This window comes from Eleginops maclovinus, chromosome 21 (genome assembly GCF_036324505.1).
Source record: "Eleginops maclovinus isolate JMC-PN-2008 ecotype Puerto Natales chromosome 21, JC_Emac_rtc_rv5, whole genome shotgun sequence".
NCBI classification, from domain to species: Eukaryota; Metazoa; Chordata; class Actinopteri; order Perciformes; family Eleginopidae; genus Eleginops; species Eleginops maclovinus.
In genome coordinates, this window is record NC_086369.1 from 3,506,308 (window position 1) to 3,530,463 (window position 24,156).

Consider the following 24,156-nt stretch of genomic DNA (forward strand, 5'->3'; position numbering starts at 1 on the left):
CACCATGGAGATGATTAGGAGGGAGCTAATGGCCGGGACCTAATGGCCCCGGCCATCGACGCGAGGCCCGAAGTGGTGCTCGGCTGTAGAATGACTCGCTGACTTGATCACTATTTTAGTCTCCTTTTTAAATAGGAAGCTTGTGGTGTTGTCAGTCTTTCATGTTTGGCTGTTGACAGTGTCCACTTCTGGAGTCCTGGAAATCATTAGATTGTCCGAATATAAATAGAAGAGACGAACATTAATAGAGCTGCGGCTGGGAAACTATCACATACTGTCTCATACCCAGGGGTGTAAGAACTACTCAGATATTCTGCTTGAGTAAAAGTTGGAATACTACAGTGGAAAAACACTGTCACAAGTATAAATCCTGCATGTAAAATCTTACTTAAGTAGACAAACAGTAAGTATTGGCATCAAAAATGACTTAAGGACAGTAAGTACTTTTACTTTTGGAACTTTTTGTCCCATTTTAGAATTATTTACAATTACTGGATTTTTGTATTTTCGTGCATGTATGTGTTCATCACAGCTGTGAAAGGTGGAGCTACTTTGTAAAGCTGCTGGATACCTATAAATACATATTGTTTTTAAATGTTTTTATTCACATTTTGTATAAGCTTATAATCCGAATCTGTAAAGTAACTTATTCGGCAAATGTAGTGGAGTAAAAATGTAAATGTTGGTTTCAAAATTGTAGAGGAGTAGAGGTATATAGTAGCATAAAATAAAAATACTTGAGTGAAGTAAAAGTTCCCTTCAGTCCAATACTGGAGTAAATGTACCATACATCACACTGCTCATACCTAAATGGGCATGTGCATACACACTGGCTCGTATACCCACACAGCGCGGACCTCTCCTTGTGAAGCTGCTGCAGCGGTCTGATATACCATGCTAATTGCTGTCTTGGTGTGCCTCTCCAGGGAGAATCCCCGGCTCTGGAGGAGCTGAGCTTTGCGTCATGGTCGCTGCAAGAGAGCACCTCATTTCCACTTCCAAGAGAAAGTTGTGAAACAGCCAGCTAGTCTCCTAACACAGCCTGCTGGAAACCACAGTGTTGCAAACTGTGCTGCTTCATCCAATTTGGACAGGAAAAGAGAGGCAAACGCAGGGACATAAACGCTGCTTCCCTTATGTTCCCCTTTTTTCCTTACGAAATACAGCGCTGAAGAAAAAACTGCGTAGCATATAGCTGCTCTTTTGAAAACACTGTAATTTCTCGGCTTTAGGCTAAAGGGGTGTAGAGGCCCCCCAGAGAGAAAGGGAAGTAAAAGCGCCAAAGCAAGAACGGTAGGGATGGAGGAGTAGCGGGGGGGTGGCAGTAAAGCGAGAGTAGGAGAGTGCGAGCAACAGAAGCAGAAGCACTCTTTGTAGAAAATTAATAGGAGCAGACAGTTCTGGATTCAAAGTCTGCCTTTTTATGACTAGGCTGCCTCCCTGTTAATGGAAGGGCTTTTAGAAGTCCCCCTTGGATAAGAGAAATGTATCAGGGCTGCACACCTGGGAGACTCCCAGACGCTCTTTATATCTGGCCGGGGATTGGCTTTTGTCTTAAGTAGCCTGTGATTTGTACTCACCGTAAAGACACAGATGGAGAGCCAGTCAGGGAGTGAGCAAATAAGTGAGTGCAAAAGAAAGAGGGGACAAATGGTTCGAAGGGGGTCACGGCAAGAATGAAATAAAAGCATGAGCGGCCGCAGGAAAGATCTGCGGATGATTTTCTTGTTTCTGATTCGATGAAAGAAGTGGTTTTATTACATGTGGGTTTTTGTGTGTTGTAGGAATTTATTCTCAACCAGGACTGGAACGACCCAAAGTCCCAGCTGCAGCAGTGCTGTTTGACCCTGAGGACGGAGGGCAAGGAGCCTGACATCCCTCTGTACAAGTAAGAAAACACAGCAGCTATTTGCAGCTAGCTCTGGTGTTAAATTATAGACAGTTAAACAATCATTTTCTCCCCCATGAGTGACATTTTGTATCCCCTGGGTTTAGGGTTGTATATTGTCCATGTAATATGAGGGGGACTTTGCTGCTCACAAAAAAAACACCTTTTGAAACTACAGTAAACACGGCCTTCACTTTGAGCTCACCGTGTATCCACTACTCAAACCAACACTTGTAACTGTTTATCCATTCCTGTAAGAGATTTGAACTAGTTTTCCTTTTCATCTATGTATCCATGTCTTCCAGAGAATAATCTCACCTTACTTTGTTGTTTTTATCTTCTATTACATTGCTATTACAAACTTATTTCTGCTTCGTTGCCAATTCGTTTTAAAACACTCCCAACTTTTTGTATTAGTTGAGTCACTCAGAAATCTTTCAATTATCCCCAAGCATCAGAGACAGCCATAGAAATCAAAGGACGTATATTTTCATATTATATTCATTTAGCGCCCAATTCTATAAATGATAGATTGTAATGTAATTTAAGCTTTGAGAAAATAGAACGACTTCTATCTTTGTCGTTTATTCATTTACTCTTAACACTTTGTTTCCATAGTAACAAACTGACACTGTTGCTGTGTTACGCCGTGGCTACACTGGACGGCAACTGAAGCGCAGCGCACGTTGAGCGCACGTTGAGCGCACGTTGAGCGCACGTTGAGCGCACGTTGAGCGCACGTTGCATCAATAGATTCCATTGTAATCAATGAAAGTGGTGAGACCAGACGTGAGAGCGGCGCGCAAGTGCTCCGTAAGGGCCGCGCAGATTTGCTAAAATAGACCAGTCTTCTACTTATATTTGTTTGCGCGGGGTGTGCACGACCCTTTTTACAGAGAAATGGGTCAGGACATGTCTGTATGTTTTTTTTTTATTCAACTACCGGTATACATGAAGTAAATAAATGTTCCTTTCACCGGAGACTCTGATAGACAAGTTGCCATGGAGATATCTGTTGTCAAAATTCATTAGCCAAATTATGCAGCCTACAGATAAGATAACGACAGACGATCGATGGATGAAACACAAACTCGGTGTTGCAGTTTCACTGTTGTCGTGATGGATCCAAAAACTGAAGACAACGAAAGGCTTGTTTTGCCTGTGCGTTGCGCCGTACGTGCGCTGTATGTGCGCTGCCGGTGGAGCCAGTAAAATGATACATTCTGCAGAACCTGCGCTCAACATGAGCTGCGCTTCAGTTGCACGTCCAGTGTAGCCACGGCGTTAGTGTGAAGGCATGACATCCATCACAGAAAGCGCACCTAAGTTGAGTCCGCTCCGATATGATTTATTATACAGGTGTGTTTTCTAACTTTAGCTGTCGATGCCCTGATGTAACCTAAACATGCATACACTCGTCTACGCTGCAAAACCAAACATAAGATCTGGTCCCTCTCTTCATTGTGACCCAGCCCACAGTTGAGATGTATTCAGTCAGGCATCACACGGTCCAAAACACACATTGGGAGATGAAATGGCACAAACCTAATTTTCAGCAGCGTGCGCTCTGAACATTGTGAATAGCCGTGTAAAGGTCTCTGTTGTTGTGATGTATAAACACCCCCAAAGAGACCTCTTATTTGACAAAAGGTCGAGGAGCAAGTGTCATTTGACAGAATGCTTTTGAGGGCTGCCATGAAGCAGCGTGTTTGTCGCCATGGAAACTGACAAACAATGTTTTTCTCTGAGAGGAAAAAAAGGGGGGTCAGCGGTACGCACAAGGGCAGTGTGAGTCGGAGCGGTTTTATTTACAATGAGCTCCACAATCCGGCATCCACTCAGTGTCTCTTCCTGGTATTTATTTGAAATATCCTTTCAGCGCTCCTCTTGTTATTGTTCTGTCTGAGGTAGTAATGTCACTGTCGCAGCAGTAAATACAGGAGTCCAATGGAGGCATTTCACACACACAAAGAATTAGTTTATTTTTTATTTTATTTGTACAGCCGAGAGGATAATCACTACTGACTTTGTCCTGAATACACAGCCGATGATCTTGAGCCACCTCGTCAGATGACCGGCTGGTCGATAAGCCAGAATCATAGACCCCCCCCCCATGCAGGAGTAGTTGGCGCCAAATCAGACCTTCCTTAAGGGTCCGCTTGAATTTGTTTACAACTGTGAAGAGTACAGAAACAGAGGGTGAGATGAGAGTGTGAGTCACAGTGAAAGAGACTAAATGACCGAGGGAGGGCAGGAAAGGACACAGAGAGGAGGAGGGGGGGGGGGAGTTAATGCACCGAGCCCTCTGCTAAAGGTTCCCTGGTGAATGTGTCTGGCCGATGACAGATTCGCACCTCAACCCCGGCACCATCACTCTACTGTACATCACGGCTGCCAGGACACACCAGGGAGCACACACACACACACACACACACAAACACACACACTCACTCTCTCACATTGTGCAGGGAAAGGCCTGAGTCAGTAAGTAGCTGCTTTTAGTGCACGCTAAAGCACGTTCGGGCCCTCTGCGGTGCCATTTCTTCCCCCTGCACACTTCCATCTGTGTGCAGCCTTGAAGCAGACCTCGGCTCACACTTTTTTTCCTTTTTCGGGTTATTTTAACCGGCTGATAATTCCAAGTGACACACTCTCCCTGTTGAGATTTGGCTAAAACGTGGCCCATCAGAGTCTTATTTGCTGCACACGTCCTATGTGCTTCATTTGTAAGTGAGAAAGGGGGCTGAATTATTGATAAAGTGTCATAAGTGACCACATTGCATTAAATATGGATCTCTCTCCTGAAATAAGTAAATTGTCTGTGAATAATTTAGGTGACTCACAGCTTGGGCCTGAGATGTTTATGCTAATGTTAACATTTCAAACATCTCTCAAGTTTTGTCTGCTGTCTTGTTCTTCTGTCCCTGCAGAACTGTAACAACATTGACAGCTTTATTCCACCCCCCCCCTCTCCTAAATGAGGTGCATCTGTGGATGAGTCGTGATATTCTCTTCTCGTAGCTTCCTTAGTCCCACTTAAGCTTCCTCATTGTTTACCCTTCTAGCGCACCAAAGACTCGTGGGTCCCTCAAAGACTATTGTCATTCTTTCATTGCAGCTCCTCTCCCAACATGTCTTTTTTTAACAGATCGTGGTATCTGAAGATGATGGGTGTGGGGAGTTGGGAATGCTTTATAAGTTGTTTATAGTCCCCTCAGATGGCTTCCACGCGCTTTTAAAACACGCTACGGGATCAAAGCTCTCCTCCCCTCAGCCCGCCGCTTGAGATGAATTATATTTGTTCCAATTCAAAACCTGTTTTTCCTCACCTCCCTTTTTTCTCGTTAATTCGATTCCTTCAGTGTCCTTGTGTCCTTTCTCCTGGGTAGTATTATTATTCCTCAACTCTACCCTCCTCCTTGTCATCTCATATTTCTGTGTTTGAATGTGCAGGACCCTGCAGACGGTGGGGCCCTCTCACGCCCGCACCTACACCGTCGCTGTGTATTTCAAAGGGGAGCGGATCGGCTGCGGCAAAGGCCCAAGGTGAGTGAGACAGTATAATAAGACACAACAGGACAAGGAGCTGCACTTCTCAATGCTCCGCTAATGAGCTGGAGAATAATGGCTGTGCTTTATTGATGGTGTTTATTATAGCAATTAAGCTCTCGTTGGCCTATTCTATTGGGAGAGACATTGTGCAGAATGAAAATGAATCGATTCATTATTGATTCTACGTAAATTGTGTTATGGAAATATCACTTTGTGCAAAGCGAGTTTGTCACCAGGCGACACTTTATCTGCGGCTCTTTCTGCTCTACCTTGGATATTGTGTTCACAGCGGGATGTTTGTGTTTGTGTGTGACTGCACACCTTTTGTGCGCGCTCACACATTCCCGCTTTTGTAAAGTAAAGAAAGTGAATCTCTGTGCAAATGCCTTTTCAGGGTTAGAGGGTTGACAATAAAGCTGCAGCTGAGCCCGCCAGAAATGAAACGTAAATCCATCAAACATCTTTCAACCCCCCCCCCCCCCCAACACAGTCACACATGTGAAAATTCCCCTCCACAGCACCCTACTTGAAAGCGCTCCCTCTTGCTCTAAGCTGGCGATAAGTTTGTCCCTTCCATAGGATCTCTGACAGCTTACTGTTTTTGTATTTACATGACTTAAGCTCCCAGCCACCTCCACCGCGGGCTCTGATCAGGCGGCGCAGAGAATATACGAGGGACGTAAACAGTGCCCAGCGCCAGCAGGCTTACCTTTTTCAAATGTTACCTGCAATTGTTAGTCGGAAGGGCTCTTTCAAACCAGATATAAAGCACTTTTGATAATCCTCTCAATATTGGGCCTGTTTATTTGAAAGAATTTTGAAAAAAAGGGACATTTTGATTATTCTAAAGACCTCTCTCACTCTTTTCTCTTTGTCTCGTTTTTACAATATTATTTATCTAGCATCCAACAGGCGGAAATGGGAGCTGCGATGGATGCGCTCGAAAAATGTGAGTTGTTTGGCAACACACACACACACACACACACACGCACACGCACTTTAAGCCTCTCACACGCTTTGCCACAGTGTTGTATATTAGCCTTGGCGGTAGAGTATGCAAGATGGCTGGCAGGGAGCTGTGGTAGGACCAGCCGGTTGGCGGCGACATATAGGACATTAGGCTGTTTGAAGTGCTAGCCCAGAGCACAGCCATGGGGCGCAGCCAGAGATGGAGAACCAATAAAACAAGGACGGGGGACAGCTAAGTGTCCTCCACCACGTCTATCATCCCAAGAGACGGCAGGAAGTTACTGTTGAGGGCCGGCGCGCAAAGTTCCTGTTTTTTGGTTGTGTTTTGGAGTCCTTTAAAGACCATGAGAGCGGAGCATTATCCTCTGAGCAACTCTGTGGTGCTCAGCGGGCCTCTTCACATTTGAAGAAGTGCGGCTTCACTCCTCGGCTGTTTTTCATCTTGTCATCAGCCGCCACTTAAGGAGAATAGAAAGTGTGTTTTCCTTTTTTTACAATGTCGCGTTCTTTGCCAAGTAAAAAAATACAATTACAGGGCTCTCAGAAACACATCCACGAGCCGCTCCTATCATCTCCCGTCCCGCTTATTCTCAATGCATATGGATGTCAATGCAAAATACCAGAGGATACATTAGTGGGTAAAGAGTCGGGAGTGTGTTTGAGTGCATTTTTTGGCCTGTCTCTTGCTTGCTATCACTGTGACCTGCACATTAATCAAATGTACGATTTGTTCTTTACTCAACTAATTAGATGGAGTTGAGCACAAATGGCTTTGTTGGAACAGGCCTGCAGAACTTGCAAAGGGCAGGGGGGTGAAACTGTGATTTCATTTGGCTCACAAATGGGTCCTCCAGCCATTTGTGATTGATACTGTTTGTGCGCCCAGGCTTTAGCTTTTTATGAAACATTAGCGTTATGCTGGTATTATTTAAAGCCGCTCCCTCGGTCTCCCTCTGCATTTGGCTCCCCCTCTCCCTCCCTCCTTATCAGGGGGCGTAGTTCAGTGCACACACTCACTCTCGTGTGTCTTCCTCCCTTCCCTTAATTCGTCCCATTTCCTCTCCCCAGTGTACACCTCTGTCACCATGATTGATAGATGCTCATTGCTAGTAAATGAACATTTCCCCCCTCATAAATTGCTGTTTCATGTGACTAGATTAGCAATGCCTTGTAAAAGGTCAGTTAATTTAAAATCATCTCTTCAAATCTCCTTTCCTTCAGGCACAAAATGTTTCTAGTTTGAGGGCTTTGTTTGACTTTGTATTGTCACTTAATTTAAAGCTGCCACTTTATAACTCACCCCTCAGCTCAAAGTCCTCTCACTCAGGACCGGAGGTGAGACTGGAAATGATTTGATTTTTGTAATTAGTAAAAGGCTGCTCTCTATATATAACCAGGTTTGTGAGCACATAATGTGGAAATGAAAAAGAACAAATATATCAAACAAATATCTCAAAGGGGGAAACAAATCAGACCTGAAGAGTAAAATATATACTTCAGAAGATACAAATCTGAAGACGATCTGTCAAATGATCACTATAGAGGGCAGAATTACAGCTAACCAAATGTAAAAGTAGGGTGTTAATAACATTAAGTGTGCAAGGATTAGCATTTCAAATTGAATATAAATGTAAGGTACAGTGTGAAGAAGCTTTATACAGATGGATGAAACTTTATGAGGTAAATGTGTAAGGGAGCAGGGTTCAAACACCCTCTTGTATGATGACCGTCTCCTGACCATGAGCTTATACAGCGAGACTCATCGCCTCCTGTTGGAGCCGCATTGTCTCTCATGTGATTGTCAAGAGCCTCGCTTCATTTGTTCCCATAGCAAGACTAATCAACGACATTAGCCCTGGTGTCATGTAATTCCTCATTGATTGTCTTGTTGGCCCTCACTGCAGCATCGGCTGAACCATTACTCCTCTCGTACAACAGCCCTAGCTCGTGTTACACTCGGATCGAAATCACCTCCCCGCAACATGTCAGGATTCATTTCCATGTTTTATTTAAGGCCTCCTCGAGTGTCAGGAGCGCTTTGAGCAGGATTGAACTTTTGTCTTTTTGTTTCTGCTGCAGAGTTTTCCCTGGCAGACAGGAACCCGGCAGTGTCGGGGAGGTGAAAGACATGGCTGTGTTCAGTCAGACAGCTCAGAGCTCATTACAGAGAGCCGGGGCCCAATGTTTGGTGTGTGTGTTGTCTGCAGCCGAACCGCTGGTGGCTCGGCTGATCCACATTACATTTTATGATGGCCCACGTTTTTTGACAGTCTCCTGCCTGTACCCGTCATGGCAGAATTAAAGGTCCCAAGGCCTGGGCTGGGAGGAAGATGAGTGCAAACAAATTGAGCCGAGAGTTTCTGAGCGCTGTCTGCGAGTGGAAGACTGCAGAGCTTCCCAAACCCTGAGGCTCCACGCACCTTTTGGTGTAGGGCTGCATCAAATATACATGGAAAGGGCTTAACCATTTATCATTCATCCTTACAGATAGCACTGTTTCTGTTTAAAGTCACTCTCCAAGACTCAGCCCCCGCCCCTTCCTGTTTCTCTTAGCTTCCTCGCAGCTGCTTGTTTCGCAAACAATGCAATATCTGTTGAATAAGAGAAGGATGTAGCTGGAAGGGGACTTGGTTTCTCCTCTGCTTTCTCTAAACCCCTTAATCTCCGGATAAAAAGCATTGGACGGATAGAGGCAAAGTAGAGTACAGTATGCAGGGTCTATTTTCAATGGCTTGAGGCTTTTGTTTGGCCTTTGGCACGGCGGGGAAATCCCTTCATCGGCTCCGCTATACAGGTGCTCCATCGGCTCGCTGACTGCTGCCAGCTTTAAGTGATAGACTCCGAGTCCATTGTGGAGTCGTCTCACAGCCTGAGCCGAGGCTGAATAGTGAATGCCCGAGTGAAAGGACACTGTATGTCCTGTGCTGATCCCTCATCACAGATTCCACATCCAGCTGCCGTGTGAGCGCGCGATTCGCCACCGCTGCTGTCGGCGGGCACAACAGGCCACGTTGTTGTCCGAGGCCAAGAGCAACTACACCCTGAATCTCAAGGCCGCAACCTCCGTTCTTGAGAGGAATTACCGCATTGTCGATAAACAAAAGACCCCAGCAGAGTTAAGTGCGGAAACCAAAGTGATCAGTATGCGGAGCGCGCAGTCCTCAAAGATTCGCCAGAACGCCAGTATGTCTTTGCGATGCCCATCACAGACTGAAATGAAAAGCCTTGTGTATTCTTCAACAAGCCCTATTCGTCGTTGTTGCTCTTGTGCCGCATGTTAAACAATGTAAACGGCCAGAGCTTTTTTTCCTCTCCCCTCGAGTGGGTTATTCTCTAGTCATCTCCGAGGGAAAAATGCCGGTGATTTCCATAGTTTAACTGCAATATGTCGTTTTCTCTCCAAGGCTTACCAAGTATTCTTACCCGCCAAAAGCATATTGAAATTGTGCTTGTATTTGTGAGTCTCAAATTTCCCTCTGAATATTTGTTTTATGTTCCCCCGTTTTTTAATAGGATCTGCTGTTATCTTGCAAGATTCCTTTCAGTTGTCATAATGAGGAATAACAGTGTAGCACGAGGAAGAGTACACCTCAAACATCATGTGAATTCCACTATTTACCGTTCCATCAGATTTCTGAGAACCACAAACAACTAACATACCTCCTAAAGGCAATTCCTCTTCCAACCAGCTGAAGAATGTGATGCTCTGAGGACGAATATTATTCAGTCCAAAAACATCACTGAAATACCTGAGCATATTAGTTACTACTCAAGGTTACTTCTTCAAATTACATTTTGGGTCCAACCAACAAAGGGATACAATTGATTGTGTTCTTGTGTCATATCTTTTAACATTCTTTTCCCCCAAAAACTGGTAAACATCAGGTACAAAAACTACTGTAAAATTGTAATCGCAAGCAGCAGATCAAATATATAATAGCCTACATTTTTGGATAAAATGACATTTCTAACAGCTCTTTCCAGACATGTTCCTTATGTCTATATTAAAAGCCCTCCCTATGAGTCACATTTCAATGGTCCCTCAGCCCTTTGTGAAACTCAAATGTCCATTGTTGTGGAAGGATGCTCGCAAAGTGCATTTCCAACTTGATTAATGACTCGAGTGATTAATGAATTCTCACATCTCAGTCATTTAACCCCGGAAACACTCTGAAAAAAGTTCTAAATGTGCTCTTAATTGGACATTAGATGAGGCCGTTTATAAATAAACCATTGGAGTGCTGCAACGACTGATACACCAACTCAGAGCGCTTCGGCAGCAGCGAGGGAGCTGAGCAGATGGATAATGTGTCGCTCCAACATGTGAGAAGCGTTTTAACTTCTGCTCCTGCGGTGTGTTTCTCCGACCGTGGTTATGGCTCTTCACCAGCCGTTTCCGAGTAAACTCAATATCCACACCAGATCGTGTAATCGTTGGCGCAAACCCTGAGGCGCCATATTATCAGCCGTGAGTCCACTGTCTGGACAATAGTAATAATTAAATTTGCCCAATTATCGGAGGATGATATACACTTCCTACAGTATTTAGACTGTGACACGTTTTCTGTTGTTCTCTTTTGTACTGCAGGACATTTGGTTTGGAATAAAAACAAACGTGTGAGGTTTAAATCTGTACTAGGGAACCTTTTTTGAAAGAATACGAGCAGGAACATTTGAATCAGATGAGGACCAGACACTAATGTTTTGTTATCATTTGTTACTTTACATTTGAAGATTATGTCTTTAAAGAGTTGTGTCTAACTACTCTTTTGCCTCTTACTTCCAACTAAACATACCAAAGTACAGAGCCAAAATATAAAAAAGTGCAGCTGTTGAAACTCTTCCGAAGTACACTGTGTATAATAAAGCCGTCACAGAGAGGCCGGAAGGAGAATCCTTGAGGGTCCTCTCCATTTTCCATCACAGATCGACTTTAAAACTTCTGTGGGAGAAAAAGTATTGAAAGAGGGATTTTAATTTGTTTAGGTCTGCATCGGTCACGGTCAGTGACTGGAAAAAGTGCACAGTCAAATTTGTGACTCAGCGAGTTGACACAAACCACCGGGTCTCTGTCAGGCGTGCTGTTTTAAATTGAAGAGTGCGGTGGAGAGACACACTAATAAACACTTAACGGGAAATTACCTCGGCTCTGAATAACAGAATTCCAAGCAGCGCTGCCTGACGGGTCAGGGGGGTGAACTCTGTCAGAGCTGGGAAATAAAGCCGCTCGTCCCTGTCCTGTTAAACCAAAGGTATCTCCAAACTTGGTCAATGTTTTTCTAACTCTGAAGGTTTCTACATTCCTCCATGGGAAGGGAAATCCTACTATGTTACCAAGCTGAAACAGTTGGTAGCTCTTCCCTGTTTTAGCATTGTAATGTTTCGCGGTTCAGATGTTATGTTGGACTCTCAGATTTAGTGATTTTTTCAAACTATTTTATATATTACACAGCTGTATAAAAGATCGATGGAAGAAAACATCCAAAAAGAATATTCAGTAATAATAATTCCAATTTGTATTTCTAAGTTGCATCTAGATACTTCGTTCATCCATCGATTTAACGGAAAAAGCTGTCTGTCGTTTCCAAAGTTAAAATGCAAAACAAAAAGCGTGCTTCCTGTACTATAGTATATTTGTTGTCTTTTCAAGTCATTTGTAATTATAGTTTGAATATGTCAGATTGGATTTAAGGGAATCTTCATTTTCACTGTATCCTGACATTTGTAAGACCAAACCATTCCTTTTTGCTGGACTAAGTACCACAGGGCAATGTGTGCTTGGTAGCAAATGTCTTTCTTGATGGAGAGTTGAGAGTAAGTTGAGCTTTTTGTTTTAAAAAAGAAGTTCAGCAGTTTTATATTTGAGTGTTTAAGGCATGAGACCTTTAAAAGCGTGTATAGATCATCTGTGATCAGACTGCAGGATGAGGAAGTGATTTAGTATCTACCCATACGTTACCGCCCCATCAGGGGGTGTCTCTGTATTATTTGCTCTGCTGCCACCATCTTATTACAGATCTCATTTAGAAATGTTCACTTGTAATTATGTTATCAGATCTCCCAGTCATTGTGCTGAAACCAAACAAGGCTTGTCTAATTTCTTGTTACATTATCATTATTAATGAAATCACAACATGAGGGCAATTTAATCCGGGTACTGCCGGCAACATTTTGGCTCATTTGGCCAAAGTGACAACATGACACTCGCTTATGAAAACTATTGTCTGTGCAATCTGAGCCCTAAACTGTTGTACCCGCCCAGTCGGGACTGACCTTGTCTCTTCTCACCCCTGCCTCCCTGTCTCTCCCCCTCTTTATCTGTTCTCCTTGGTCGACTCCTCTCTGTTTCCCGCTCTGCCTCTCCCTGCACCAGATAACTTCCCACAGATGGCTCATCAGAAGCGCTTCATCGAGCGGAAATACAGACAGGAGCTGAAGGAGATGAGACGAGAGCGGGAGCGGCAGGAGAAGGATACCGACGAGCCGGAGGAAAGCAGGAAGTGACAGCATCTTATTCCGTCGGCCAATCAGGAGCAGTGCCCACATGTAGGAGCTCTGAGTGCAGATGTGGCTGCTGTCCAAACAAGAGCTGGCAAAAGGCAGCCACGATAGTTTGGTAATGATGATGAACTGTTTCCTAAGTTCTCCACTAACACGAGAGGACTCAGGTGAGGAGTGGCTGGGACTCTTAACCCGGAGATTTAGGGGGAACTCGTGCAGGATTTTCTTAAAGTGGAACAGAAGCAAACGGAATTAGAAGTGAAGCAACACCCTGTGATGTTTGATGCTGTTTAGTCCTGTAGCACTGTGAAAGGGCCTTATGTTGTCTTATGTTCATGTTTGTCGCTTATCTTTAAATATTGAGATGACTTTTAAATCCTTATAAACAGCAGAGGCTCACAATGTTACTAACAAATGGGGAAAAAAGCTAACAGGTTTTTAAAAAAAGCATGTAGTGCTAATTAAACCATTAAATATAATATTGTAAATAAAGTTTCAGATCAACAGTCTATTAGTTTGCTTCTTCTTTGTTTTTATATGCTTGCTTAGAGGCCCAACAGAGACAGGGTTGAGTCAGTTATGTTCAATGGAAACTTCTGGAGCATGGAGTGGAAACAGTGGAGCGGACTGTGAAGATGTTTCTGAAGCTGCGGCTGCGAGGTGACCAGGCTCCTGCGCGACCAATTCTGAAGATCTCTCCACTCAGTCCAATGTTTTTAGCCAGCTCTGAGAGAATAATCGACAAGACATTACAAACAAAGCTCTACATCTCTATCCGCTGGCAGGAATCAGGAGACAGAACGCAGACATCCCAGCACCCCAAGGTCGCAGGCTCGTACCTGATGAATATGTCCTTAACAACAATCTGCCACTCGTCCACTAATAATCAAAATGAGATTTTTTTTTCCCTCTTTTTAAACCTCTTTCCAAATCCGGTTGGCTGTGTGACAGATCTTAATTATAGATTGTCTAATTAACAATTTCCTCAGCTCAGTAGCCTCTGGATCCAGCTCTTTAACAACGGCCGTCATTAGAATTACAATCTGACGTGTCGAGTTGGGAGTCTTATACTCTGATTTATCGAAGATAATATATACGTACCTGTGAGGATGGTAAATCTCTTGCTTGCTAGCCTGTGGCCGCTGTCATAATTCAGATTCAAGTTAAATTATCCTTCATAACCGGAAGGAACACAAGAAGAGTTATTCCACAGGAGCATCAACCTCTCAAAGTGCACCCCCCCCCCTCCATTTAATGAATGTGGTTTTTTTTTCAGAAGAATGCCTCACAAAGAAAACAGAGAAGCTGATTTTAAAGATATTTAATCGTGTCATATAAATATTCAGTACAAAATATCACGTTTTACAAAGCAGATTGATGAATGGCCGGTGATGTAGGGGCCCTTACACTACCACAACCTCTCAGGTTGTTTCTACATTGACAAAAACTCCACTGCTCAATCACATTGTCACCAACATAGTATACTGTAGCAGAGGTGAGCCCGAGGCCGACCGAGTCTACACATCAACAACCACAGATCTACCGTATCTGGAGAAAGAGGACATCAGCGCCACCATCCGGTCGCCTCAACTTTAAAGGAAGAACAGAAATGGCGTTGCGGTACGTTCAGATGTGCAACACTTTTCCGTTATCTTAGCTGAGCATGGCGCCAATGCTTGGAGGCAATTATACTCTCCATAGGAAAACACAAGCACGTCTCTGTAATGGCGATATGCTGACATCCCGTACGGAGACAGAAAATAGTGAATGAAAAAATGCTTTTGTGGAGTGCTGCTGTCATGTTGATTTCCATTTGAGACCTCGCATTGTACCTCGAGGCAGAGAAGCAGTTTTCTTAGAGTGAAGGGTTTCTAACCCCATTAAACGCTTATCACAGCAACACTGCCGCAGTCTGAAATGGCCACTTACAATGGGAGCCACAGCAACAAGCTAATAAACAAAAACAAGGGGCGAAAAAAAAGAATGCATGTATACAATAGCAGAGCGTAAAGAATTTTCCAACCACTGTCAATTAGGTTGTTAAATGTGCTGCTCTGGAAAGCCTCTTTTGGAGCACAGACAGTGTATCGCTGTGAAGAATTATACCATTATGTTTTGTTATTACTGTTCCCGACGTCTGATAAATGTCAGCCTCCTCCCATGTTGGCCTTTTGCTAAAGCGAGGGCAGAGCTTGTTTTAGCTGCAGCTTTGTCTTTATTATTTTGCCCTCCTAGTTGAACAAGCCTACTTTATTCCTTAACCGTTTATTCTTGAAGTTATAGTGATGAAAAATGCTTCTATGTTTTTCTTAATCTCGTGAAAGGCTAACTTGTTGTGTGTTCTCGCTGCAGGAAAACGCTTTGACCTTCTCTCGGAGGCAGAGGACACCGCTCTGCGTTTAAGATTCAGCCCTGCTCAAAGGTCAGAGGCCCCTTCGTAAGCGCCACTACGGGAAAGGCTGTCCGTCCCTCAGGAAATCAGTTGGGTGAGCTTCACGTTCAACACTACATACAGTACATGTAATGAAGGATGTGATTAGGAGTCGTTTGAAAGGAAAATACTGGTGCTGTTTGGCACATCTCCAAAAACCGCTATGTTACATTCGACTGTGGGCGGAGCCTTCTCTACAAACACAACTCCTTGATCAGAAAAACCCTTCCTTTTGTTGACTTGTTTTAGGCCACTTCTCATTGCGTAGTTTAGATTTTATAATGTAAGGCATCTTTTGATCCATTTAAACTTTGTCAAATGAAGTATAAAGATTTACATATGGACAGAGTTTACATTTGAACACATGATTTAATTTTTAGATCAATTCTAATTGAAATATTTCCAGCTTGGTACATGAAGTCAAATCTTCCCGTCTTTCTTCATCACACATACAGGTACAAAGAAACCATCTTTACAGATAAGAAAATAACATCGAGTGAATGGTTTTAATGGTAACAGTCCACAGGATGTTTTATCTAATCTAATGTGATGCTAGTTCTGAGCTCAGTGGCATCACAACAGTGCAGGGAGTAAACGTGACTGATTCACACCATGCTGTACAGAGTGAATCAGAGGGAACAAGACCAGCATTTCCCTCTAACTGAGCCTGGTCATTTTTTCTTCGAAATGAACTGTTTTTTTTGTTTTTCAGACTGTTGGCTGCACGGGGGAAAAGTCCTTCTCAAGACATTCAGCTCCAGTTAGTATTTGGATCACCTTACAGCATATTGTTTAAAGCTGTGTGGAGATGAAATTAAAAAATGACAGCTTTAGGGATGCTTTATTAGCCACTCGTCAACAGCACTATTTGTAAATTCATACCTCGGATCCAATCTCAAGCTGAACTGTGGATGAGTGCCTTGTATGAGTCAGCCATTGCTATAAGGAGGGATATTTTGGACAATAGAAATCCCTATTAAAAAGAACTTTACAGCGTATCATATTACCGTACATACACAAGCTAAGATAGAACTCACAATATGCAGCATGTTTTTGTCCCAGAAACACTGAAAAATACATAGGCATATTTGTAGGTTTACAAAACTGCTTGTTGAACGTGTCCATCACACGCAGCTTTGGAAAAATGAACGAAAAAGAAAATATTGGTATAGATATATTTGGGCGTCATGTACACCCATATACACACAAAAAAATGTCTTGACACAACGTCTCTTTTCACTGCACCCAGGCAAAACGCAACTAACACTGACTGGACACACAAAGCCTACGTCTGGTCACCGGGGGGGACAACTGAAAGGTGGCGGTGAAGGAGCACGTGGATAAACGGTGCTCGTTTCTTGGTCCATTGTTATCGCCACACATGCACCACAACTGCCTGAACGTTTTAAATGTGTGTTTCATTTCAATGTTTCTCTCCTTGTCTCTGTGCCAGGCTCTCGTTAGGAATCCCTGTCGCTGTCGTCACCCCCATACATGTCTGCCAGTTTCTTAAACCGGGGTCCCCACTCGCTCAGGTAGTTGTAGTCCTGGTCGCCCTCGGTCGTCACAGACTCAAGGGAGCTAAGGGACTCCGCTACGGAGCCGGTTCCCTCGTAAGCATAGGTGGCCAAAGAATCGTAAGGTGGTGCCGTTGGGTCACTGTCGTTGTCCTGCAGCCTTTGGTTGATGAAGTCTCTCACGTCCCCGTTATTGTCCCGGATCGGGGGCAGCACGGGCCGTCGAACAGGAGGGAAGAAGGTCTCGGGGACGATGTCCCTCCGCTGCTTGTTGTCCTCGATGGCCTCTGGGTTGCGCAGTGTGCCAATATCAAAGGCCTGAGTGTCCTCCTCTCCGCCCCCTTCATCGTTGTAGCTGACTACGTTGTCTCTGACATCCTCTTTGGAGATGATCAGAGGCTCCTTCTTCCTCTGTCTCCTCAGGGCAGCAAACAGCACCACGATCACTACAGGGAGAACAAAAACAAAGACAACAAGCGTCAGACTTTGGTGACTTTTGCTGTTGTTGCTCCTCCTCGTTTTGAAGGCCAGGGACTGTCCAGGGGGAATTTGTGATATTGCATGAGTGTTCACTGATGTTCAGCTACCACAAGGATGCATTATGTATTTTGCCTCCCCAGCACAAAAACTGCAGTTTTAGAAAACACAATAAATGGTGTGCTAGAGACACATCTACGTGATATGTTGCATCATTGCATTTGAGCTAAGGGAAAATAATGGTCATAATATAATGTGTTGTATATTATGACTTATCTCGATGTTTTTTTTTTAGCCATGATATGCTAAGTTATGTTTTTCAATTTTTTTGACATGCTGATTTTAAATCTTATTTGGACAGAATACACGGCTCTTAACCAGTACACAGTATTCACAGTTGTTTTTTAGCATTTGTTGGACATAAGACACAAAATATTGAAAGGGATACGTATCTTTTATTTTCGAAACAGCATATCACGTCCAAAACAAAATGAGGCATAATACGGCGTGTTTATTTTTGACCAAAAATGGGAAAAAACGACATAGTAACCCATGTCGTTTTTTTTCCTGCTCCATTTATTTGAAACAGCATTTCACGTCCAAAACATGCTAAAAAACGACTGCGAATGCTGCGTAGGGGTTGGGAACGGTGTATTCAGTGCAAATTAGGCATAATACGGCGTGTTTATTTTTGACCAAAACGACATAGTAACCCATGTCGTTTTTTTTTTCTGCTCCATTTATTTGAAACAGCATTTCACGTCCAAAACATGCTGAGAAATGACTGCGAATGCTGCGTAGGGGTTGGGAACGGTGTATTCTGTCCAAATGAGGCATAATACGGCGTGTTTATTTTTGACCGAAAATTGAACAAAACGACATAGTAACCCATGTTGTTTTTTTTCCTGCTCCATTTATTTGAAACAGCATTTCACGTCCAAAACATGCTAAAAAACGACTGCGAATGCTGCGTAGGGGTTGGGAACGGTGTATTCAGTGCAAATTAGGCATAATACGGCGTGTTTATTTTTGACCAAAACGACATAGTAACCCATGTCGTTTTTTTTTCTGCTCCATTTATTTGAAACAGCATATCACGTCCAAAACATGCTGAGAAATGACTGCGAATGCTGCGTAGGGGTTGGGAACGGTGTATTCTGTCCAACTGAGGCATAATACGGCGTGTTTATTTTTGACCGAAAATGGAAAAAAACGACATAGTAACCCATGTCGTTTTTTTTTCTGCTCCATTTATTTGAAACAGCATATTTCGTCCAAAACATGCTAAAAAATGACTGTGAATGCTGCGTAGGGGTTGGGAACGGTGTATTCTGTGCAAATGAGGCATAATACGGCGTGTTTATTTTTGACCAAAAATGGAAAAAAACGACATAGTAACCCATGTCGTTTTTTTTTTCTGTTCCATTTATTTGAAACAGCATTTCACGTCCAAAACATGCTAAAAAACGACTGCGAATGCTGCGTAGGGGTTGGGAACGGTGTATTCTGTCCAAATGAGGCATAATACGGCGTGTTTATTTTTGACCAAAACGACATGGTAACCCATGTCGTTTTTTTTTCGCCTCCATTTATTTGAAACAGCATATCACGTCCAAAACATGCTGAGAAATGACTGCGAATGCTGCGTAGGGGTAGGGAACGGTGTATTCTGTCCAAATTAGGCATAATACGGCGTGTTTATTTTTGACCAAAAATGGAAAAAAACGACATAGTAACCCATGTCGTTTTTTTTCCTGCTCCATTTATTTGAAACAGCATATTTCGTCCAAAACATGCTAAAAAATGACTGCGAATGCTGCGTAGGGGTTGGGAACGGTGTATTCTGTCCAAATGAGGCATAATACGGCGTGTTTATTTTTGACCAAAAATGGGAAAAAACGACATAGTAACCCATGTCGTTTTTTTTCCTGCTCCATTTATTTGAAACAGCATTTCACGTCCAAAACAGGCAGAGAAATGACTGCGAATGCTGCGTAGGGGTTGGGAACGGTGTATTCTGTCCAAATGAGGCATAATACGGCGTGTTTATTTTTGACCAAAAATGGGAAAAAACGACATAGTAACCCATGTCGTTTTTTTTCCTGCTCCATTTATTTGAAACAGCATATTTCGTCCAAAACATGCTAAAAAATGACTGCGAATGCTGCGTAGGGGTTGGGAACGGTGTATTCTGTCCAAATGAGGCATAATACGGCGTGTTTATTTTTGACCAAAAATTGAAAAAAACGACATAGTAACCCATGTCGTTTTTTTTCCTGCTCCATTTATTTGAAACAGCATTTCACGTCCAAAACATGCTGAGAAATGACTGCGAATGCTGCGTAGGGGTTGGGAACGGTGTATTCTGTCCAAATGAGGCATAATACGGCGTGTTTATTTTTGACCAAAACGACATAGTAACCCATGTCGTTTTTTTTCCTGCTCCATTTATTTGAAACAGCATTTCACGTCCAAAACATGCTAAAAAACGACTGCGAATGCTGCGTAGGGGTTGGGAACGGTGTATTCAGTGCAAATGAGGCATAATACGGCGTGTTTATTTCTGACCAAAACGACATAGTAACCCATGTCGTTTTTTTTTCCTGCTCCATTTATTTGAAACAGCATATTTCGTCCAAAACATGCTAAAAAATGACTGCGAATGCTGCGTAGGGGTTGGGAACGGTGTATTCTGTCCAAATGAGGCATAATACGGCGTGTTTATTTTTGACCAAAAATTGAAAAAAACGACATAGTAACCCATGTCGTTTTTTTTCCTGCTCCATTTATTTGAAACAGCATTTCACGTCCAAAACATGCTGAGAAATGACTGCGAATGCTGCGTAGGGGTTGGGAACGGTGTATTCTGTCCAAATGAGGCATAATACGGCGTGTTTATTTTTGACCAAAACGACATAGTAACCCATGTCGTTTTTTTTTCTGCTCCATTTATTTGAAACAGCATTTCACGTCCAAAACATGCTGAGAAACGACTGCGAATGCTGCGTAGGGGTTGGGAACGGTGTATTCAGTGCAAATGAGGCATAATACGGCGTGTTTATTTCTGACCAAAACGACATAGTAACCCATGTCGTTTTTTTTCCTGCTCCATTTATTTGAAACAGCATTTCACGTCCAAAACATGCTGAGAAACGACTGCGAATGCTGCGTAGGGGTTGGGAACGGTGTATTCTGTCCAAATGAGGCATAATACGGCGTGTTTATTTTTGACCAAAAATGGGAAAAAAACGACATAGTAACCCATGTCGTTTTTTTTTCCTGCTCCATTTATTTGAAACAGCATTTCACGTCCAAAACATGCTAAAAAACGACTGCGAATGCTGCGTAGGGGTTGGGAACGGTGTATTCAGTGCAAATGAGGCATAATACGGCGTGTTTATTTCTGACCAAAACGACATAGTAACCCATGTCGTTTTTTTTCCTGCTCCATTTATTTGAAACAGCATATTTCGTCCAAAACATGCTAAAAAACGACTGCGAATGCTGCGTAGGGGTTGGGAACGGTGTATTCTGTCCAAATGAGGCATAATACGGCGTGTTTATTTTTGACCAAAAATGGGAAAAAAACGACATAGTAACCCATGTCGTTTTTTTTTTCTGCTCCATTTATTTGAAACAGCATATTTCGTCCAAAACATGCTAAAAAACGACTGCGAATGCTGCGTAGGGGTTGGGAACGGTGTATTCTGTCCAAATGAGGCATAATACGGCGTGTTTATTTTTGACCAAAAATGGGAAAAAACGACATAGTAACCCATGTCGTTTTTTTTTCTGCTCCATTTATTTGAAACAGCATATTTCGTCCAAAACATGCTAAAAAACGACTGCGAATGCTGCGTAGGGGTTGGGAACGGTGTATTCAGTGCAAATGAGGCATAATACGGCGTGTTTATTTCTGACCAAAACGACATAGTAACCCATGTCGTTTTTTTTTCCTGCTCCATTTATTTGAAACAGCATTTCACGTCCAAAACATGCTGAGAAATGACTGCGAATGCTGCGTAGGGGTTGGGAACGGTGTATTCTGTCCAAATTAGGCATAATACGGCGTGTTTATTTTTGACCAAAAATGGGAAAAAAACGACATAGTAACCCATGTCGTTTTTTTTTCTGCTCCATTTATTTGAAACAGCATATTTCGTCCAAAACATGCTAAAAAATGACTGCGAATGCTGCGTAGGGGTTGGGAACGGTGTATTCTGTCCAAATGAGGCATAATACGGCGTGTTTATTTTTGACCAAAAATGGAAAAAAACGACATAGTAACCCATGTCGTTTTTTTTTCTGCTCCATTTATTTGAAACAGCATTTCACGTCCAAAACATGCTAAAAAATGACTGCGAATGCTGCGTAGGGGTAGGGAACGGTGTATTCTGTCCAAATGAGGCATAATACGGCGTGTTTATTTTTGACCAAAAATGGGAAAAAAACGACATAGTAACCCATGTCGTTTTTTTTCCTGCTCCATTTATTTGAAACAGCATTTCACGTCCAAAACATGCTGAGAAACGACTGCGAATGCTGCGTAGGGGTTGGGAACGGTGTATTCTGTCCAAATGAGGCATAATACGGCGTGTTTATTTTTGACCAAAAATGGAAAAAAACGACATAGTAACCCATGTCGTTTTTTTTCCTGCTCCAGTTATTTGAAACAGCATATCACGTCCAAAACATGCTGAGAAATGACTGCGAATGCTGCGTAGGGGTTGGGAACGGTGTATTCTGTCCAAATGAGGCATAATACGGCGTGTTTATTTCTGACCAAAAATGGAAAAAAACGACATAGTAACCCATGTCGTTTTTTTTCCTGCTCCAGTTATTTGAAACAGCATATCACGTCCAAAACATGCTAAAACACGACTGCGAATGCTGCGTAGGGGTTGGGAACAGTGTATTCTGTCCAAATGAGGCATAATACGGCGCGTTTATTTTTGACCAAAATGGAAAAAACGACATAGTAACCCATGTCGTTTTTTTTTCCTGCTCCATTTATTTGAAACAGCATTTCACGTCCAAAACATGCTGAGAAATGACTGCGAATGCTGCGTAGGGGTTGGGAACGGTGTATTCTGTCCAAATGAGGCATAATACGGCGTGTTTATTTTTGACCGAAAATGGAAAAAAACGACATAGTAACCCATGTCGTTTTTTTTCCTGCTCCATTTATTTGAAACAGCATTTCACGTCCAAAACATGCTGAGAAATGACTGCGAATGCTGCGTAGGGGTAGGGAACGGTGTATTCTGTCCAAATTAGGCATAATACGGCGTGTTTATTTTTGACCAAAAATGGGAAAAAACGACATAGTAACCCATGTAGTTTTTTTTTCCTGCTCCATTTATTTGAAACAGCATATTTCGTCCAAAACATGCTGAGAAATGACTGCGAATGCTGCGTAGGGGTTGGGAACGGTGTATTCTGTCCAAATTAGGCATAATACGGTGTGTTTATTTTTGACCAAAAATGGAAAAAAACGACATAGTAACCCATGTCGTTTTTTTTTCCTGCTCCATTTATTTGAAACAGCATTTCACGTCCAAAACATGCTGAGAAATGACTGCGAATGCTGCGTAGGGGTTGGGAACGGTGTATTCTGTCCAAATGAGGCATAATACGGCGCGTTTATTTTTGACCAAAAATGGAAAAAACGACATAGTAACCCATGTCGTTTTTTTTCCTGCTCCATTTATTTGAAACAGCATTTCACGTCGAAAACATGCTGAGAAATGACTGCGAATGCTGCGTAGGGGTTGGGAACGGTGTATTCTGTCCAAATGAGGCATAATACGGCGTGTTTATTTTTGACCAAAACGACATAGTAACCCATGTCGTTTTTTTTCCTGCTCCATTTATTTGAAACAGCATTTCACGTCCAAAACATGCTGAGAAATGACTGCGAATGCTGCGTAGGGGTTGGGAACGGTGTATTCTGTCCAAATGAGGCATAATACGGCGTGTTTATTTTTGACCAAAAATGGAAAAAAACGACATAGTAACCCATGTCGTTTTTTTTCCTGCTCCATTTATTTGAAACAGCATTTCACGTCCAAAACATGCTAAAAAACGACTGCGAATGCTGCGTAGGGGTTGGGAACGGTGTATTCTGTCCAAATTAGGCATAATACGGCGTGTTTATTTTTGACCAAAACGACATAGTAACCCATGTCGTTTTTTTTTTCGCCTCCATTTATTTGAAACAGCATATCACGTCCAAAACATGCTGAGAAATGACTGCGAATGCTGCGTAGGGGTAGGGAACGGTGTATTCTGTCCAAATTAGGCATAATACGGCGTGTTTATTTTTGACCAAAAATGGAAAAAAACGACATAGTAACCCATGTCGTTTTTTTTTCCTGCTCCATTTATTTGAAACAGCATTTCACGTCCAAAACATGCTAAAAAACGACTGCGAATGCTGCATAGGGGTTGGGAACGGTGTATTCTGTCCAAATGAGGCATAATACGGCGTGTTTATTTTTGACCAAAACGACATAGTAACCCATGTCGTTTTTTTTTTCGCCTCCATTTATTTGAAACAGCATATCACGTCCAAAACATGCTGAGAAATGACTGCGAATGCTGCGTAGGGGTAGGGAACGGTGTATTCTGTCCAAATTAGGCATAATACGGCGTGTTTATTTTTGACCAAAAATGGAAAAAAACGACATAGTAACCCATGTCGTTTTTTTTTCCTGCTCCATTTATTTGAAACAGCATTTCACGTCCAAAACATGCTAAAAAACGACTGCGAATGCTGCGTAGGGGTTGGGAACGGTGTATTCTGTCCAAATTAGGCATAA

General features: G+C 42.8%; 2 protein-coding genes and 1 long non-coding RNA gene across 4 annotated transcripts in view; 2 read left to right on the plus strand and 1 right to left on the minus strand.

Moving 5' to 3' along the window:
- drosha (drosha ribonuclease III) overlaps positions 1–13,419 on the plus strand; it is a 73,672-nt gene extending 60,253 nt beyond the window's left edge. For both annotated transcript variants that reach the window (XM_063912376.1, XM_063912377.1), the window contains exons 29-32: positions 1,785–1,888; positions 5,342–5,434; positions 6,343–6,389; positions 12,783–13,419. In XM_063912376.1, the coding sequence (XP_063768446.1) occupies positions 1,785–1,888; positions 5,342–5,434; positions 6,343–6,389; positions 12,783–12,913 (375 nt within the window). In that variant the 3' untranslated portion in view covers positions 12,914–13,419. The remainder of the gene's footprint in view (positions 1–1,784; positions 1,889–5,341; positions 5,435–6,342; positions 6,390–12,782) is intronic.
- Positions 13,420–14,216: 797 nt separating this feature from the next.
- The window catches only part of LOC134883892 (cadherin-6-like), a 37,941-nt gene continuing 28,001 nt past the window's right edge, over positions 14,217–24,156 (minus strand). Inside the window, exon 11 of the mRNA XM_063912380.1 lies at positions 14,217–17,304. Within this exon, the coding sequence (XP_063768450.1) occupies positions 16,802–17,304 (503 nt within the window). The 3' untranslated portion in view covers positions 14,217–16,801. The remainder of the gene's footprint in view (positions 17,305–24,156) is intronic.
- Positions 15,209–17,566, plus strand: LOC134883893 (uncharacterized). The gene is made up of 3 exons (XR_010168347.1): positions 15,209–15,396; positions 16,054–16,101; positions 16,591–17,566. It is a non-coding gene; the product is annotated as an uncharacterized LOC134883893 (long non-coding RNA).